This window comes from Cyanistes caeruleus, chromosome 1 (genome assembly GCF_971803275.1).
Source record: "Cyanistes caeruleus chromosome 1, bCyaCae1.hap1.1, whole genome shotgun sequence".
Lineage (NCBI taxonomy): Eukaryota > Metazoa > Chordata > Aves > Passeriformes > Paridae > Cyanistes > Cyanistes caeruleus.
The window spans coordinates 37,306,648-37,324,601 of record NC_141701.1 but is presented as its reverse complement, the minus strand read 5'-3'; the positions used below and the strand labels follow the sequence as shown (position 1 = coordinate 37,324,601).

The 17,954-nt window shown below is 35.8% G+C and overlaps 1 protein-coding gene across 1 annotated transcript in view; it reads left to right on the top strand.

Moving 5' to 3' along the window:
* Positions 1-17,954, top strand: part of RAB2A (RAB2A, member RAS oncogene family) — a 43,485-nt gene that overhangs the window by 19,138 nt on the left and 6,393 nt on the right. Inside the window, exons 4-6 of the mRNA XM_086887160.1 lie at positions 6,354-6,436; positions 7,788-7,880; positions 11,419-11,530. Coding sequence (XP_086743286.1) covers positions 6,354-6,436; positions 7,788-7,880; positions 11,419-11,530 — 288 coding nt within the window. The remainder of the gene's footprint in view (positions 1-6,353; positions 6,437-7,787; positions 7,881-11,418; positions 11,531-17,954) is intronic.

The following is a 17,954-nucleotide window of genomic DNA, read 5'->3' as shown; positions in this document are numbered from 1 at the left end:
TTTAGGGAGCTAGAAGTGGTTTTACAGCCACTAGTAAGGATTAAAATGACTGTTCTGGAAGCTGTTAAGCTTTTTGAGTTTAAATAAGCTCTGTTGATAAGGCTGGTTGTCTTGTGGCAGCAGAGAAACATTAAGACATACAGAAATTGCTTCTCCTCAGAAAAAGTTCATTGTCGTGGAGAGATAACTGGGCTTGTTACCAGGCTGAGTCAGTGGCCTTGGTTTTGTTGTTGAGGGGGATGTTCTGTATTGCACTGGCTGTTACTAAGAAGTCATTGTTGATGAGGAAAAGTAAGCAATAATTGAAAGAGGCTATTTGTCAGACACTGCAGTAGGAGAGATATGTGATGACACTAAATAATGCTGGTGTTCTCTAAATTGGTATGAAAATTAACTTCTCCTGTTTACTGGAATACTATATATTTTGTATCTATTACAGCTTTATTTCATGGAAATCCATGCTTTAAAAACATTAATTCATTATTATGTTTGAATATAGCACTTTGGTCCTGCTTAGACAGACTAAATATCTGAAATAATTGGTTTTTATAAACTAATTTCAAGTAGTTTCTGGATTTCCATACAAGTGTACTTTCTAATTGAATTGATAGTGTTTTCCAGTAGTTGAGAGCTTGTATTCAAAAACATGTTTGTGGAAGACTGGAGGCATAATTGTTAAAGGCATATTTCACTTTCAGATATTCTGAATATACTACTACTTCTTGGAAATAAAGATATTTTTCTTGTGTTTGCAATTGGTTTGGATCTATTAGAACCAAGTAAAGTTCTCTTTATTCATTAAATGAATATTCATCCTAGTGACTGACAATTGCTAGGATCTAGGGTTCACCCCCAAGAGCTCTTCACTACCTGTTTATTTTGTAATGTTTTCTACTTGCTTTGGTAGTCAGAACATAATCATATGTTTGTGAGCAGTTGGAATATTCTTTTACTAGATTTTTACTAATCTTTTTAACTATGTTACCTGCATGCATATTGCTGATCTCATGGCCCTCTGTTACGCTGCTGTGAGGTTACATGAAGAACTTAGAGAGGATCAACTTTAGTTTGTGAAACTAGTCTGATCATCAGTCACAGACTGTGTTTCCTGCCACGTGGGAGGATTAACTTATTTCTGGATCCATGGATTGAGGAGTGAGGCAGGGAGATTTGTCTGTGTAATAGTTATTCCTGTTGCTATTTGTTTATTAATTCAACCATCATCTAGACTTCAATGCCAGTAGCTTAAGTTACTGTTCACACCCATGATGTCACTTTAGGTAGCTAAGGCAACTTGATACACCTTCTAGCTTAGTGTTCATAAACCTTTGTCATGCTTTAATGTATTTGGTTGACTATAGTATTGTTGGTATGTTATTTTATGAATTGCTTTGTGATTTCTTGGCAGTTTATCTATGCTTTCTGCAATAATTACAAGATTTCTACAAGAGCAAGTGCTTGCTTAGAATAAGGCCTTAAATATGAGGAGTAGGAATCACTTCTTGCACAGTAGAACTCATACTTTAGTGTGGGTTGCTACTTAAAACCTAAAGGTTTCAAATAGAGTTTCTTTCAAGTTATAAGTGTATTTCTGATAATGGAAGGCTAAAGCTTTGTTTCTGTGATGTGTTTGGAATTGCTTTGAATATCTAAGTGGCATTTATTCAACACCAGCAGAAGAAAAGGCAGATGTACAAATTATCTGTATTTAGACATATGTACAGTTTCATCCTTGGGGATTTTTAGTCCTCTTGAAATTTCAGTTCTTACTGCATGCTGGCAGGGTTATTCTCAAGCAACATGTAACTTGACTAAATCTGTCACATAAATTCTTTCATATACTGTGATAGATTCTTTTTCTTAAGCATTTTTAGTTCTGTTTTTGTTTGGGAATGTCTTTGCTGGAAACAGCAGGGGTTGTTTTTTATTTTTACACTACTTCTGTGCCTATTTGTCATACATGCTAGTAAACCACCTTAAAATTCTTGTTTTTCTGGATTGGAGACAGATTGCAAGAAAGATTAATGCATTTGTATAAACAAGCTGACATGTGACTAAGGGGCTGTTAATGTATTTATAACTTTCAAAACTATATTTAAAGATATGCATTGCTCCTCTTTCTTTCTGGAACATTTTATTCCAGGGATCAACTTTGTGGAGTAGTTCCCAGCTGGCAGCTGTCACAGGTGGTATGACACTTGTGAGTTGGTTATTTCTTAGATGTCTTTTCAGTCTTCTTTGTAACTTAGGAAAGTGTAAACAGGTAAATAATAATTCCCAAAGTGAATGAAATGTTCTGACACCGGTTTTGAACATACCACACATGTATGCCTGTTTTCAGAGTGAGGGAATCTAGAGCTACTAACTAGGTGGTTTGTACTTCTCATATTGCGTGTGGATGTGTACTCTAACATTCCCTCCTAATAAAAAGCATTGGTCAGCTTGCACGCTGAATGCCTGCTGGGACATTCTCAGATAACTTGGTCCTTGAAGAAATTTTACAAATTCCTCTGCATTGAGAATAGAGAATTCAGCAAAATTAATGAACTTTTTTTCCTAGTGTTATACACTGTTCTGGATGCTGTTTCATAAACTACTTTCTTATCCTGCGTTATGGCTCTTTTCATTTTTTCCCTTACTTTATAGAATCAAAAATATGCAGTTAAGGGACTTGCAAGTAATTCTTGAAAACAAGGGCTTGCCTGCATATTTTGCAACTGATGCAACTACACCACATACTTGGAAATTACATCAGTATTTCCTGTGGAAATAGTAACACCTGGAGTATTGTTTTAAATATGCCAGAGATACCATGATAACATGGTTGCATAGCTTAAATGTTCCTGAAAACACTAGTGCAGGTCCTAAAACTCCATGTATCTTAGTGACCTGAGATGATTGATAGTGCTTAGTGTTCTTATATTGTTATTTTCAAACTGTGTTTTGGTCTCTATACCAAAGTATGCTTTGAAAAGCACATGGGATATACGTCTCTGCAGTTGAAGCAGGGATGAAGATTTTCATACTTGCTTGAAGATCTATGACTTCTAAAACTATGCCTATACAGACAAGTCTCTCCTATCAGAAGGTTTGTTTGTTCCTGTGAATTATTATGGTATGGTAAAAGCTTACAGAGTAGGAAACAGCCAAAAAAGAATGTTACTTAGCACTTGAAAAATTGCTTGTTTATCAGAGGCTCACATTTTTTCATGATTAGTGAACTACTTGTGTCAGACCTAGCACCTGTTTCTTTGAAGAGAGAGGAGGAGGCATGTTGAGGCCTGCTCAGTGTGCAGTTACAGGTTCCTGCAGGCACCCGTGTCTGAGCTGGAGTTTCTGTGTGAAGTAGCTGTCAGGTGTGGCTATTACCAGAAACATCCTCCATCTTCCCATTTCCACTGCAGCTTAACTCTGACAGTGGGTGTAACCTCGGATTGTCTTGGAGCTAAAGCTTGTGTCACCTGTACTGGATGTAATACTGTCTTGGCAAATACCCTGTTTGATATTTGTTTCCTTACTATGGCCCCTATTATTCCTGACACCACAGCCCCCTGCCTCCCCCACCATCTGGATGTGGAACTCAGCGATCTGCTTTGAATGGCTTTACTTGAGCCAGGGAGGTTGGAATAGGGGACCTCCAGAGGTCCCTTTCTCATCTCAACTTGTTCTGTGAAAAAAAGCTTTTTAATATGGAAGAGAGATAAAAACAAGTAAGTGCTGGATTTTGCAGGAACACGAAAGAGATGGTAATAACAAAATTATACTTAAGATAAAGGGCCTTTCTCTGGTATTGAGGCTGATTTTAATGTATACTGAGCTTCTATACTGCTGCTTCTATCTGTTGTTCCTTGTAACAAGCAGCTAAGCTTGGGTAGGTCCTACTTTGTAGGACTGATAAAGTACAATTATAGCACACTTGGGATTTTTTAAAGTAAATTTTGGCTAGTAGCCACTTTCTTTCAGTTTTGACTTATTTTGACTTTTGAAATAGCTTGTCCCCTTGGAAAAAAGGGGAGCACACAGAGAGGAAATTGTCAGATGAAGTAAAGTAACAATGATGCAAAAAAAAAATAAAGCTGTGGAAAGTATTCTTCATGCCTAACCCTATGTTCGACCTTCTATATTAACCCTATATTGACCTTCTAAATCTTATTCAGAATAATACTGTTAAAGTAGCCAGTAAATTTTATATATAATGTGTTTTTATTATATAATACATTTTTACGTCATAGATAAAATAAGCATTAGTATCATGGAGCTTCTTTATAGAAACAGTTTTATTTTGCTTAGAATGAAAGGGAGTTGAATTTGTATTGTCCAATTATTGCTCTATGGAGAATGTGATCCCTTCACCAAAGAAGGTACCTTTTTCCACCCTTTCCTTAAGGAAGCAATGATACTTAAATTTCCCCATTGTCAAATGAAATGCAATTAAAGTTATTACAGTACTTTCAGGATTTATATACTGAACTTGTGAAAGTAAGTGATTCTCTTAAGAATTCCCGATTCATACTTTTTTGTAAGATCTGCTAGAACCTCTGACAGTGTTGCTTGATCATGATTAACTTACTCAGGGAGGTGAACAATTTCATGTCAGGGTGGAATTTATGAAGGTGTAACAGGCAATCTTAATGTGTTAGGTGAAGTCCAGGTCATATATGATTTTAGGCAATGTATGGAATACCCTGGTAAGTTGTCAGTTTAGCAGGGAAATGTTTCATTTATCTACCATCCACTTGAGCTAGTCACCACACCAAGAAAAAGTGGTAAAGCTTACTTGAATTTCTCTGTAGGAAACCAGGTATTATGCTAAAAAACTGTTGGTTATTTGTTTTTTGCTCTTTCTTGGTGTATTCTGCTGGTTGTCTGTATTCTATTGACAAAGTTTACATAAAGATGTTACTGAGGTTTACATGAAGATGTACTTGGACTCTTGGCCAAGGGCATATATGAGTGTATTCTAATGATGTTGAAAGTGTTTTACTGTGTTTATAATTGTTTCCACTGGAATGGCTAAGATAGTGTTTTCTTAAATAGAAGTTACTGTTTATTCTGGAAGATAAGGATGATTTCTGAGGACTGAACAGTCTAAACTTGTGTCACTGTTCTTGTTGAATTGACAGTATCTAGATTAAGCTCTCTTTGAATTCAAGATCTAGTATTAAGAAAAGTACGATAACTGTGAGAGGAAAAAGTCCATATACTAATTTTGTAGGCATGCCTGAAGGGTACCTTGTATTTAGTAAATATTTCATTCTTATGTTTAATGTTTTTAAATCAGGGCAATTTCCTATAGTTCTACAGATTTACTGCGCATAGGGATTTTTTTCAGCATTCATATTTCTTAAACATGTTCTGTGTTATCTTTGAATTATGCTAAGGCATCTGTTATTGCTAAATATTAGAAGTAAATATTTCTTCTAGCAAGTGTCAAGTGCTAGATAGCTCTTCTGAAAAACATGAGCATGAGGAGCTGAAGATCTGCAACCATGAATATTTATTTTTCGGCACTGTATTCTTTTGAGCACATTCTTTTAAGTGCTGAGAGTTTTACAGAATACTTTTTTGTGAGAACTATCTAATACATGTTGACTGAAGTTTTTCACAGCGTATATGAAGATGACTGTTGCATCCTGTAGCTGCTTTGACAAGCATTATTTATCAAGTACAGAGGAAATTGATTAACTGTGGAGCAGAATTGTGTAAAATTGAATTCACAACCATTTTCTGTTTTTTCTTAATAAAATGATTACTGAAAGAATTCCATCTGAAGGCTGTTGAAAGCTGGCTGCAGTTTATGATATAACGGATAGAATCTGCATCCTTGGCCTTCCAACAACCTTTACACCAGCAGATGGTGGGCGTAAAGATGTCATTCATCATTTATTTACAATGGACTTTATTTATTCTAGTGTCAACAGCTGCCCCAGGGAGCGGGTTATTGAATTCAAATGTGAAGCTCTGGGTTATTTGCTTCCTTTCAAATTTGTCTTCAGAGCTTAGTTGCTAGGAGTCCATTCTGTGCTCTAATAATGATTCATGTATTGTGAAGCCATTCAGTAAATTGGGTTGTCAGGGATTGCCAAAAAAGGTTTGGAGGTCTTGTTCCGATTTTTTTTTTTTTTTTTTTTTAACAGCACTGTGTTGTAGTTGGTGTCTTCTCCTTATGTGCCTTCTCTTGCTACTGTTGGAGACTTTGTCCCCAGTTGTCCCCTTTCTGATTTCCATCCCTATTCTTCCTTATCCCCATCTCTCAAAACTAGAATTCTATGATCCTGTAATTCTAAGTTCGTGGTTTTCAGGAACCAAAAATAAGTATTAGATATGAAGTAATGAAACTTTGTGTTCTACAGGCAGGACAGGAGTCCTTCCGTTCCATCACAAGATCATACTACAGAGGGGCTGCAGGGGCTTTGCTAGTGTATGACATTACAAGGTGAGAATACCAACTAGATTATAATGATACGTCTTTGTAGACTTGTGCTATGGTGTACAGTAGTGCTAAGTGTCTCATCTAGCTTGGTTTTTTGTATAGATACTGGTAATCTAACATTGTGTCAACTTTTTTTAAGAGCTCTAAGTCAAGATACAGCATATATAACCTATATACTTCCAGTTTTGTCTGTATGATAGTTGAGAAAGCATGCATAGAATCTTAGGAAGAATGAAATAAAATATTTTTATAAACTATTGACCATTGACCTCTGGATTACCTTTATTGTGAAATGCCTGAAAATATTTCATTAATTCCTCTCTAGTGTTTTATTATCATAAGGGGTATTTTTTCTTTAATTTAAACAGATTACCTTTACTGAAGTCCTATTCTGCAAAGGGGTGAAATAGTAAAACATAGTAGTTTGGTTCCATAGAGAATACCAGGAAACTTGTGCCATTGCTGTGTTTCTGAGGTTTGGAAAATACAGGTCTTAATCTGATACTTTTTAGTAGCTGTTCAGAAGTTACTGAAGTTTCCCTTCTGTATTAAATAAAGTATCTATACACAGTTTATCTGTAAAACTGTGAGTACTCTGGCTGGTTTATGAAAATGTTCAGGCTCCAAAGTCCCATTAAGTTGTGTGCCTCCATTTGTGGGTCTTGGATCTTGTTGTTCAATTGGGCTACAACTTGTGCTAGAGATTTACTAGATATTTTTCCTTTTGTTCCCTTTTTACATTTAAATATCAGGAAGTAATGTATTCTTTCTTCTGGATTTCCAGTAAAGGAATTTTTGATTCATAAACAAAATACAATATCTTAGAACCACTCTATAAGCACAGGATTTATTACTTAGTTTACACCTTCTGTAAAAACTGTAATGGGTCACATTAATGTACCTCACTTTAAAAGATTTTACTGCTAAATTTATTATTCAGTTTATAAACTCATATAAAAGTTATCAACCATTTTCTGCTTTCAGTAAAACAAATACTACTATGAGTATGTGTTTATTTGTACTATTGTTTGTCTTGGTTAAAGCTGATGGGTACTTTTAAAATTCTGTTCAGTTTTTATATGTATATAAAATTACAGATTCTTACAGCTCTAAGAATCCTCTTTACTCTTTGTAGCAAACATGTTTTCAATTACTTTTTAGGCAGAGTTCATTAACACTCCTTGTTTGCTAAATTTTTGTTCACCCATTCTCCCTCTCACAAAGGGATTACTAGCTTTTATCCCTAGAGCATGTGCACTAATAAATGAGTTGGTTATTCAAGTAGAGAAGTGGACTAACAGGGGAAGGAGTTCTTAAAATACTGTTTTTAATGTTCATTCTCTTCTACACTTAGGAGGGACACTTTCAATCACTTGACAACTTGGTTAGAAGATGCTCGTCAGCATTCCAATTCCAACATGGTTATAATGCTTATTGGAAACAAAAGGTAAAATTTTATTAGCTGCTGTTTTGTAAGAGGGAAAGACTTGACTTCTCTGTATTTCAGCTTTTGGGTTTTCTTACTTGTAGGCAATATGCTAGCTTTAAATTCCCTTCTGTCACTGTGCATAGTTCTGTGGTGAGCCTAAAACCTTTCCTGTTCTACTTAGACTAAGACAATGTGCAGTACATGGATCAACTATGTTATGTTCCAAATATCTGTTTTAGGAGATAATATTATTCCAAAGGATTGATTGCAAATGCATGAAGCAGTGGGTTATATGAGTTTTCTCATTATGCTTTTTTGTTTCTGGAATCACCAATTAGAAACACCCAGATCTCTCCCTTATAAAGAGAATATGATTCCTAATTTGAGGTGTTCTCAAGTGCTTTGAAGTTTTTGGTTAAGTATCACATCAGAGAAAATTTCATTTTAAAAAAAACCCTGTAGTACAGGACTCACATCGAAGACTTCTCTCAAATGTAAGAAGTGCATACCTAAATGATGGAAACACTTCTGATTTACAAGCTCTCTTCCATATTCTGTACCTCTTAGCCGGGATAAGGGTCAGAGAATGCATTTTCACTGTTTCCTGGTAAATTCACTAGGTGATGAAATTACAGGTAAAAGTTGTGAAAGTATTACCCAATTTGTAATCAATTCCATACTTGGTCTTCTCATCAGCTACACTGTCTAAAATTCTAAAATTATTCCCTGTTGATGCTGAGACTTGGTAGTAAAAGTCTTAATGAAAATATATCAGTGAATACATTCTGTAATTCTTCTGGTTCTTGTTCCAGTGAATTATAGTATCATATCTAGAATTGTTTTTTTTATGAATGCAGAATTTTTTCAAAATATCAAAAGCATCACCTTAGAATTTAATAACCCATTAATTATGGGCCTTTGTGTAATTGACTTGAATTTGTCTCCATGCCTCGGCAATTTTTGAAGATGATGTCAGTTGATGTTCTTCAGAAAGATGCCAGTTGAAATAATGGTGTGTATGCATGCCCCTGAAAATTTCATGAGCAGACAGATCATTTCTTAGATGTTGGTGAGAGGCAGCTTTGTGATAGTGAGTCCAGGTTTGCTGTTCAGGCCTGTTGAACTCTTGTTTTCTTCTTTTTCCCCTCTTCTCCCTTCAGTTTTCCCCCACTGTCCCATCACCCTCTATCTCCTCCTGAAAACTATGGTACATATTAAGCAAGTGTCAAGTTTGTCAGTGTTTTTTTACATTATCTGGTAAATGACTAACAACTTTCTTTTTAATTAAGGAATGTGTTAGGCATAATCTTGACAAATTAATATAAAAAATGTAGTCTTGTTTTATTAAATGAAGCTTTGGTAAACCCGTGATGGCCCTGACCAACTGTTTTTATACTTGTGTGAGTAAAAATATGGCACTGAGAGAAACAGTAAAGTGTACTGTTTACTTGAGATAAATTTGCATACTTAATTGACATCTGTAACTCTTTCTGATTATTCTTCGCTGTTAAACTAAATTTTCATGTCTTGAATTCTGCTGATGCAGACTGATTTGCTATTTGCAGCTAGCCCAGTAATTCCCAGTTACAATTATGTTTTATTCAAACAATTAATATACTTAAAATTTGCACAGTAAATTGTTACAGATTAAGGTGCCACGTGAACTAAAATTGTTAAGAGTTAAAACTTTTACCTTTTTAAAAGTTATTATTTTCAAGGAGGATAAGAAGAAAACTCCTTCAATTTTATTGCATTATCCTGAATGAGTTCTTCTGGTAGGGTCTACTACTAGAGATGGATGGAAGGAAGAACGTGTATGCTAGCATAGTAGTTTTGAAGAAATAAATACTGTTCTTACAACTCCCAAAAGTGCACTTGACATAAGTTTGTAATACTGACTTATTGCTGGATTTGAAGAGTGTTGAGAATTTAATTTGAAATATAATGGCTGTTTGTTGAAAACATTACAAATACTAGTGTTAAAACATTACAAATACTGTACCTAATCTTCTTTCCAGAACAAAGCATAGCTATATTGATCTAGTAAGACCAAATGCTTCGAATTATTGGAATGGAGAGAGGAAGACAACTGTGGTTAGTAGAAGCAGTTAAAGATATTTAAGACTGTATTTAGGTATCAGTATTGAGTTTTGATTGGGCTGTCATTGCAGTTTTTGATAAAACTGCATTATTTCAAGTAAAAAGTTACTTGTCTATGTTCTGTCATGGAGATAACACTGAAATGAATCAAGGTTTTGAATAAGGTATTTTTGAGAGTAGCATGGTAGTAGCAAATAAAGACATTCCTCAGGTTGAAAAAAATGTCAGCTAATACTGGGAGAGCTTAAATATAATGAACATAAACTTCAAAATTGTTTTGAGAAGATATATCTCGTATCCTTGTCTTCATTTTTTTTTAATATTTAAATAATATGTTGAATTGTATAGACTCTGTGACTCATTTAAGCTAGCATTTAGTTAAAAATTACAAAAACCTTCTTTCCTGCAAAATAGATGCCACAGTGAGTATTACTTATTTTTAATATATGTATGATTACAAAGTTGGCAAACACTGAACTCAAGTATGAGACTTCTAATTTGTATACTGACTGCAAATTAAATATATCTATTTGTATGCTGTTTAGTTAAAAATTTGTATCTAAGAAGATACTTATGCATGTACAACTTAGATGAAAATTCATTGAAATATAAATCTTGCACTTATACATCAATAATAAATATATCATTTTTATTGCTCAAGATGCAATATACTTAGAAAGAAGGTCAAATTGTGAATTCCTTGTTCTTAAATAATCTTTAAAAAGTAAGGGTTAATTACTTGTGTCTGTATGACTTAGAGAAATGGATTTGTCTCTAGTTGTCTGGTCCAAGAGGGGTTTTTTTCTGCTTTTTTGGGTAATATTTAACTTTGAATTAAATGGACTTGGAAAGCAGGAACCAAGAACTTGCCTAACAGTTTCTTCAATTTTTGTTACTGCTGGAGGGCAAGGAGTTTCACAACCTAAATGCCAGCTTACTGGGAGGAAGCAGCTAATGTAGTTCACAAGAACTTATTTGTGCTTTTAAGTTTTTATCAGAAGAGAAATTGACTGTATGAAGTTTTGCTACTGAATAGAAAAAACAAACTTTATTTTTAAAATTATGTTTAATATTAATAATTTACAAAGCTCCTTTATCAGCTCAGCTTTATAGTATTGAATTGGTAGATAATATTAGAAGAGGGTGATACGTAGTGAAAATACAATGTCTAAAGTGAGTACTGAAGGAATACCTAGATAAATACACACTCATCCTGTAGAAAGCTATTTCATGAAGTCTTTGATAAGATTTATGTTAGCTAGGATGTATAGCTCAAGTAAGTGTGGTGCCTGTGACTGTTCTGTATGCTGTAAGTGCAGGGCTTGACAAGTTATGTACCCATGCTCTGATGGGGACTCTTGGCTTCTCAAGCTTATAAGCATGTCTGTGAAGAATAATCTTTATATGGACATATTAGACCATGCAATTTAACTTCTCTTTTTTTCTTCTATCTTAGTGATTTAGAATCTAGACGAGAAGTTAAGAAAGAGGAGGGTGAAGCATTTGCACGAGAACATGGACTTATCTTTATGGAAACGTCTGCCAAAACTGCTTCCAATGTAGAGGAGGTAACTTTGCTCAACACTGGCTTTTTACTAAAGCAGTTACACTTGTTTGTATAGATACTACTCTAGATTTTGGGTTCCTTAACTTGTATTAACTACTTTATATATTATGAGAAAGACAGTGTTTTGCACTGTATGTTTTACAACCTACAGTCTGTGGCAATTGATTACACAGCACTAATTATATTGTTGAGACTTCTTAATTAATGGACTTGCAGGGTTTTTTGAAGTATTTGATCAGAGAAATGACTAACTTCTGTCTGCCATGAAATATAAGAAGTAAGGCTGGAATAGATTTGCTAGTCCAAAGCAAGCCAAGCTATTGGTACTCTTGGCAGATGTCACTGTAACCTGTTCTAAAGGCTCCTGGTATATCATGAGCTCTTCAGAGCAATCTCTCGCAGTACTTTGGTGTTTGTGCTATCATCATCTTTCCTCTCTACTACCTACTAGGAATCTTCTTCAATTTGCACACAACTTCTATTTTCTGTCCTCTACAGAGCTGCTGGAGAGGTTATTGTCTTGGTTACTGTAGTCTGCTATGTATTTGACTAAGTTTTTCAGTTTTTGCTACTTCAAAGAACTTAGGTCTTTTCAAGTTTGGCTTATAGCTTACATTTCTGGACACATGTGAGTTCTTGCATCTTTCACCTTGGTTTACTGCATTCATTTATTGAAGGGTAGTCATGCTGGCTTGAGATCAGTTGCAACTGAATACCCACCGAGTTGCTCACTCAGTGCCTCTGATGGGGGGAAGAACCAGAAGAGCCAAAACAAGATAAAACTCAGGGCCTGAGATAGTTTAAAAATTAAGGAAAGAAATGGGTGAAAAGTGACAGAAAGGCAGCCACTCACGACTTCCTACAAAAAAAATTGAATCTCAGGCAGTCTCTGAGAAACAGAGCCTTTGGTTTTTATTCTTGAGCATTGTATCATACAATATGAAATATCCCTCAGGCCACTTCTGGTCAGCTGTCCTGGCTAGTTTGTGTTGCCCACAATTTTGCCTACCCTAAGCCTAATCACTGTCAGGAGAAGGCAGTGTAAGAAACAGAAAATCTTGACTCAGCAGTAGCTAAAATATTGGTGTGTTATCAACACTGTTTTAGTCATAAATCCAAAACACAGCACCATGCAGACTGCTGTAAAGAAAACTGTGTTGCAGCCAGACAAGTACAGTGGTGGACCAACACCTCCAGCTGAGATGCTAGTGCTATGTACAGCAGAAAGATTGCTTCACATGTCTTTCAATCCCACACTTGGTTCATCCACACTGACCTAGTTCAGCTTCTTATAGTACATAATCTATTGTTACTCTTTTCCAAAGCTGTCCTAAATTCAAAATGGTGTATGACCAATGAGGTCATCTTTTAGTTATGAAATATTTAAGTTTTTCAAAAAGTTGCAGTAAGCTACAGGTGACTTCCACAAAATTTATTACTACCTCATTCTAACATTATCACCTCTTTTTGCATCAAAAAATACATCCTTCTGAATGAATTGTCCAGTGTCAAATGGATCTGATTATCAGGAGGCAAATGAGCATTTAGTTCTTTATCAAATAAAGTTCCTTTTCGATAAAAGTAGAATCCTCTCCTTGTGATTGTACAAGTGACTGATGCATGTGTGTACTAACTTTCTAATTCTGGTGGGAAAGCTTTAGGATATAATCCTTTTCAGTGACAGGTGTATTCTTAAATGGTGTTCTCGATACACACAAAAAAGTGGTGTTATGTAGAATAGTTGACAGCTATGGAAGCAAAGTCCTAACCTCCAGCAGTTTCTTTATAAGAGCAAATCAGCTTCTGTTGGTAATGTTTTTTAATGTTTTTGTTTCCCTTGTTTAATCCTGATTTCCACTGCTGTGAAATACCTTAGTAAATCTGTAGCTGAAGCAGTACATTGACGTTTTTGGTGCTTGGATCTTAAAACAGTTTAAAATTATTCATAATGTTCTTCAGGATTGTCTCCTTACCTACATCTTGAACAGAAATGGATGATAAGGAGTGGAAAACATCCTGTTGGCTGTTTCTTTTGTGCAAGGCAGTTGGAGAAGTTTCCTTCCTGTTTGCATAATAGGTAATAGATGGTAGGGAGTGGGAAGTAGATGCAGGTTCTTCCTCCATAGTTACTTTGGAGACTTCTAAGAATTCGCTGTGACCACAGAGTTAAATCATTGTATTTCATATGGAATGGGATTGTGTAAAAATTTCTTCATCACTGAGAGGATATAATGAGTACTGGAGGGAGATGAGGCACAGGCTTGTAATTTGACTGCAGTACAAGGACAGTTAATGCTGGTCTCTTCAGCAGTATCATTTATTTAAGCCAGAGATTGTTGCTGATTTCCTTTTAGCCTCTGTCTAAGGCTGTAAAGGTAACCAACTATCAAAATATTACTGACTGACTTTTTGTGCTTATTTCCTTTTTTTTTCTCCTCAGTGATTTCTAAGGTGATTGGATAGAGCAGTGTACACTCTGACATGCATGGCTGTGAGCTTTCTTGTGGTAGAACCTTGCTAATTTTTAGAATCTTGGTTATTGTATTTGCTCTACTTTGTTGAGTTGTGTATGGGTGATCTATTTATCTGTTTGCAGACTTCAGTGTTGCTTATTTACTTTTTCTAAGAAAACACCGTGATGTTCATTTGGGAGGCTTTTCACTTGTACAAACATAAGTCTGGGGTCTGAACCCCAGGCAGGTTTGCACTTATTTTAATTATAACATCCATTACTTTCTGACCTCTCATTAAACCAAAGCAAAATACATGAGATTTTTTTTTTATTATTGTCTTGTTTGCAAGATACATTAGCAATTTTATCACATTCATTTTTTCATTGGTAGTTCAGCAGCAGTATATGATTATTAATTTTGCTCTTACCTGCAACCTGCAGTTCAGAGTTTGTTGAGCGCTTTCTGCTTGGGCGGGGCAGAGTAGAATCACCTCCATGAACTCAGGGTGACCATGTAGTCCACTGTAGCACATGGCACTTAACTCTTTGTCCCTGGCATATCAATGGTTTGAATCCATTTATGTGCACTGATTCTCAAGAAGTAAGGATACCTAGCTGTATTTGGGAAGCTACAGTAGCTTTGTGCATTATTATTTCATTCTAGACTTGTACTTTTAAAAATTATTAATGATGTGACCAATCCTAAGCCAGAAAATTTTCTGGATGCTGGTCAAAGCGGTGCTAGACAACATCACTGTTCATAAGCTGATCTCATTTGAGTTGTGCCAGTGTATCACTGACTTGTGGTGTGGGAGTTGGTTTTAGTAAGATGTTTCCTATATGGAAGTGTGCCTATGCCAAACTTCAGAGTATTGCTTGTTATTCCAAGATGTCTGCACAGAAATAGAATGCAATAATGAATTCCTTATTTAGGATTAAATCTGAATAGACTCATGGTTTTGACTGAGCCATGGAGTGCTTCGTGACATGGAGATCAATGTCATTCAATGGTTCTGTTTCAGTTGTAACTTAATTTTCTCTTCAGGCAACTTCTTTCATACTTTTGCTTAAATGGATAATGAATATTCCAAGTTCCTGTAGCTTCAGCAGTGGCACAGATAAGGGAGATGGCCTTTTGTAACATTCTGAAGGGTGAAAGTGAAAATCTCGTGGACAGATTAGATTCTTAGAGGTGTCTAAAATTGAACTGACTTTTAGAGTGTTTTATTTTTCTTCCAACCCTCCCTTAACACAACTAATAGCTGGGAACAGTTCTTTTACATGGTAATATAGTAAGCAGGGATTTAGTTAATAAAACTTGAAAGTTATGGGATGTTAATAATTTTTATACCAAGGCAAAGTGACACACAAGAGGTAATCTGACTAGCACTTGAAGAAGACCAGGATTTCTAGGTCATGAGTCTTTAAAAAAAAAAAAAAAAAAAAAAAAAACCAACCCAAAAGTTAGGTTTATCTTAATTTGTACCAAAACCAGTATTCCTTCAAGTCTCTGGAAATCACAGTTCTGTGACTTCTGCTTCTTCAGCTGTGCAAAGCCAGCATTTTAGCCAGTTTCTCCCATGAGAAAATGGAGTTGAAGCTCATGTCAGTTCAACTGAGGAAGGGAGAAGGTGCAGGACACCTGGCTGTAATGAAGATACCCAGCTTTTAGGTGCTTGTGGAAATCCTTGGATTGTGCCCCAACAGTAACTGGCTCTTGCTGTGGTTTTCAGGCCTTGGTGCTTGGTATGATGAGAATTAAAGGTCTCAGTTAACTGAATGTGTCAGGCCTTCTAGAAGAGCATGACATGTATGATACTGCCTGCCTGACCTGCTGGAGAAATGGATTCTTAGTTCTGGGGGGTTTATTTTTTTTTTTTTTTTACTCAAGTATTCTGTTCTGTGTAACTGCTCAACAACAGTTACAGGACTTTTTAAGTCAGTTTGAGCTCTAGTACTGTGTATCAGCTCAGTAAGTTTTTCAGAAAGGCAGTGCCTCAATGGGGACATAAACTGCCATCAAGTTCTCGTCTGTGCCTTTGCACTTATACTTCAAATATAAGGTTACAAATATGTTGGGGTACTTTTTGGCATGTGAGTCCATTATATAACACCTTACTACTGCTTGTAATTAACCCCTCATGCATCCCTTTTAGTGTGCTAGGCTTCTTCCTGAAACATTTAGCTGTAAAAAGCATTGGCTTACTGTGTGTGTATAAAAGAGCTGCTCAGAGCTTTGGAATCTCACTTTATTAAGTGGCCATCCAGTGCCACTTATACATTGGGATGATGAATGCTTTAGGCATAAATCCATTCGTTTGCTATGTTGTTACTGTTTTCAAATGCATTCTTAAATAGTAGAGCAACCAAACTATATCATATCTTACTGCTAAAAGATGAGATAGGAAATTGGAGAGGAGGAAGTCCTAGGTGTTGGCTGGGTCATTCTTGAGAATTTGTGATACATTTAACCTTTAAGCATTCTTCATGTAATTGTAAGAAGGAATCCAGGAAATAATGATTGCCCGATTTTTAGTTCCAAGCATTAAATTTAATTTTCACATTGCCACCAGAGGGCAGCATGTTCCACGAGCTGGCCGTGCTGAACGTGATCTAGTACCTGATTTTAGCCCAAGATGAACTTGCAAAGTCTTGAGTTTTGAAAAGGATCAGTGATTCATTTTTCTAGTTATGCTCAGCTTACAGCAAAGTCCTCAGATTCTTCTCCTGCCATTAGCTTTCTGTGAAATTCAAGTGACATTATTGATAATATGCAAGTGAAAACTAAATGTAGTTTTATGATGCAGTTTGTGTAGTAAATTACTCACATTCTTGTGCCCTTAACTTATTATTACTCTTTCATACAGCTTCCATGAGGCAGAAGTTTCAGGAACTTATTCCTTTACCTGTTTCTTGCATTGTTGTTACCAGTTATAGAATTCATTCTTCCTGGATTTGTCTCAAGGATAGTAAAACTGTATTACTTGTTTATTTGTGCGATGATATGAATGTTGAAGTTGATTTAATTCTACATTCAGTGTTTGTAGGATTAATTTATCTTAAATGCAGTATCTGTAGTGTTTGGTAGTTGTGGTTTTGGGTTGTTTTGGGGGCAAGCATTGGTGAGACATGACTTCTTGATTCTCATGCTGTAATAGGATCTGGGAAACTCCTTATACAAATAATGTAAAGTGTTATTATACGGATATATTGTGATTTAAAAGCCTCTTTTTGTTGGCTTTGCAGTAGGTGCAGGCATGACACAACAGGCAGATCACATCTTGCAAGACTCACTTTCCCACTTGTACAGTAATGCACTCCTCCTCAAAGGTGCATTGCTATTATTTGGGAATCTAGTTATAATGAGCATACAATTGAAAAACACACTGCATTAAACAAATCACTGAATAACTTGTATACAACCTTTTTTAATGCTGTTATACAGTTATATTCAGCAGTCTCATGCATAAAAGCGTAAGTAAATTGTTGTTTAGAAAATGGCCAAGAGTTAAACATTAAATGTAGACATTTTGCTGAACGTACATTGTTTTCTTGAATTTTCCCAACATATAGTCAAGGATTTTTATATTTGGAAGTCTAACATACTGATTTTGCAAAAGTCACTTTCTTTTATGAGTAATACAAGTACTGTGTACTAGGGCATTGCCAGCTTTCAGGTGATTATGTAAAAATGCAGGGTGAGTCTGGTACTGCCTCCCCTGGAGTGGTGAAAATGAACCTGGACCTGATTTGGGATGGAAAGGCATGAGTATCTTTGTCTAGTGTTTCAGTAGAGCAGCATTATGGGAACGTACAGTGCAACTGCAATAGGCTTGGTAGGCAGCCAGCTGAGCCCTTGTGGGCTTGCTGGTGAGATCTTGTGTGGAAGTGGCTAAACTGCACCTGGATCCAAGCTGGCGTGTGAGGTGCTACAGCTGTGCTCTTGCAGTCCCCTGCACATGGTCTTATAAAT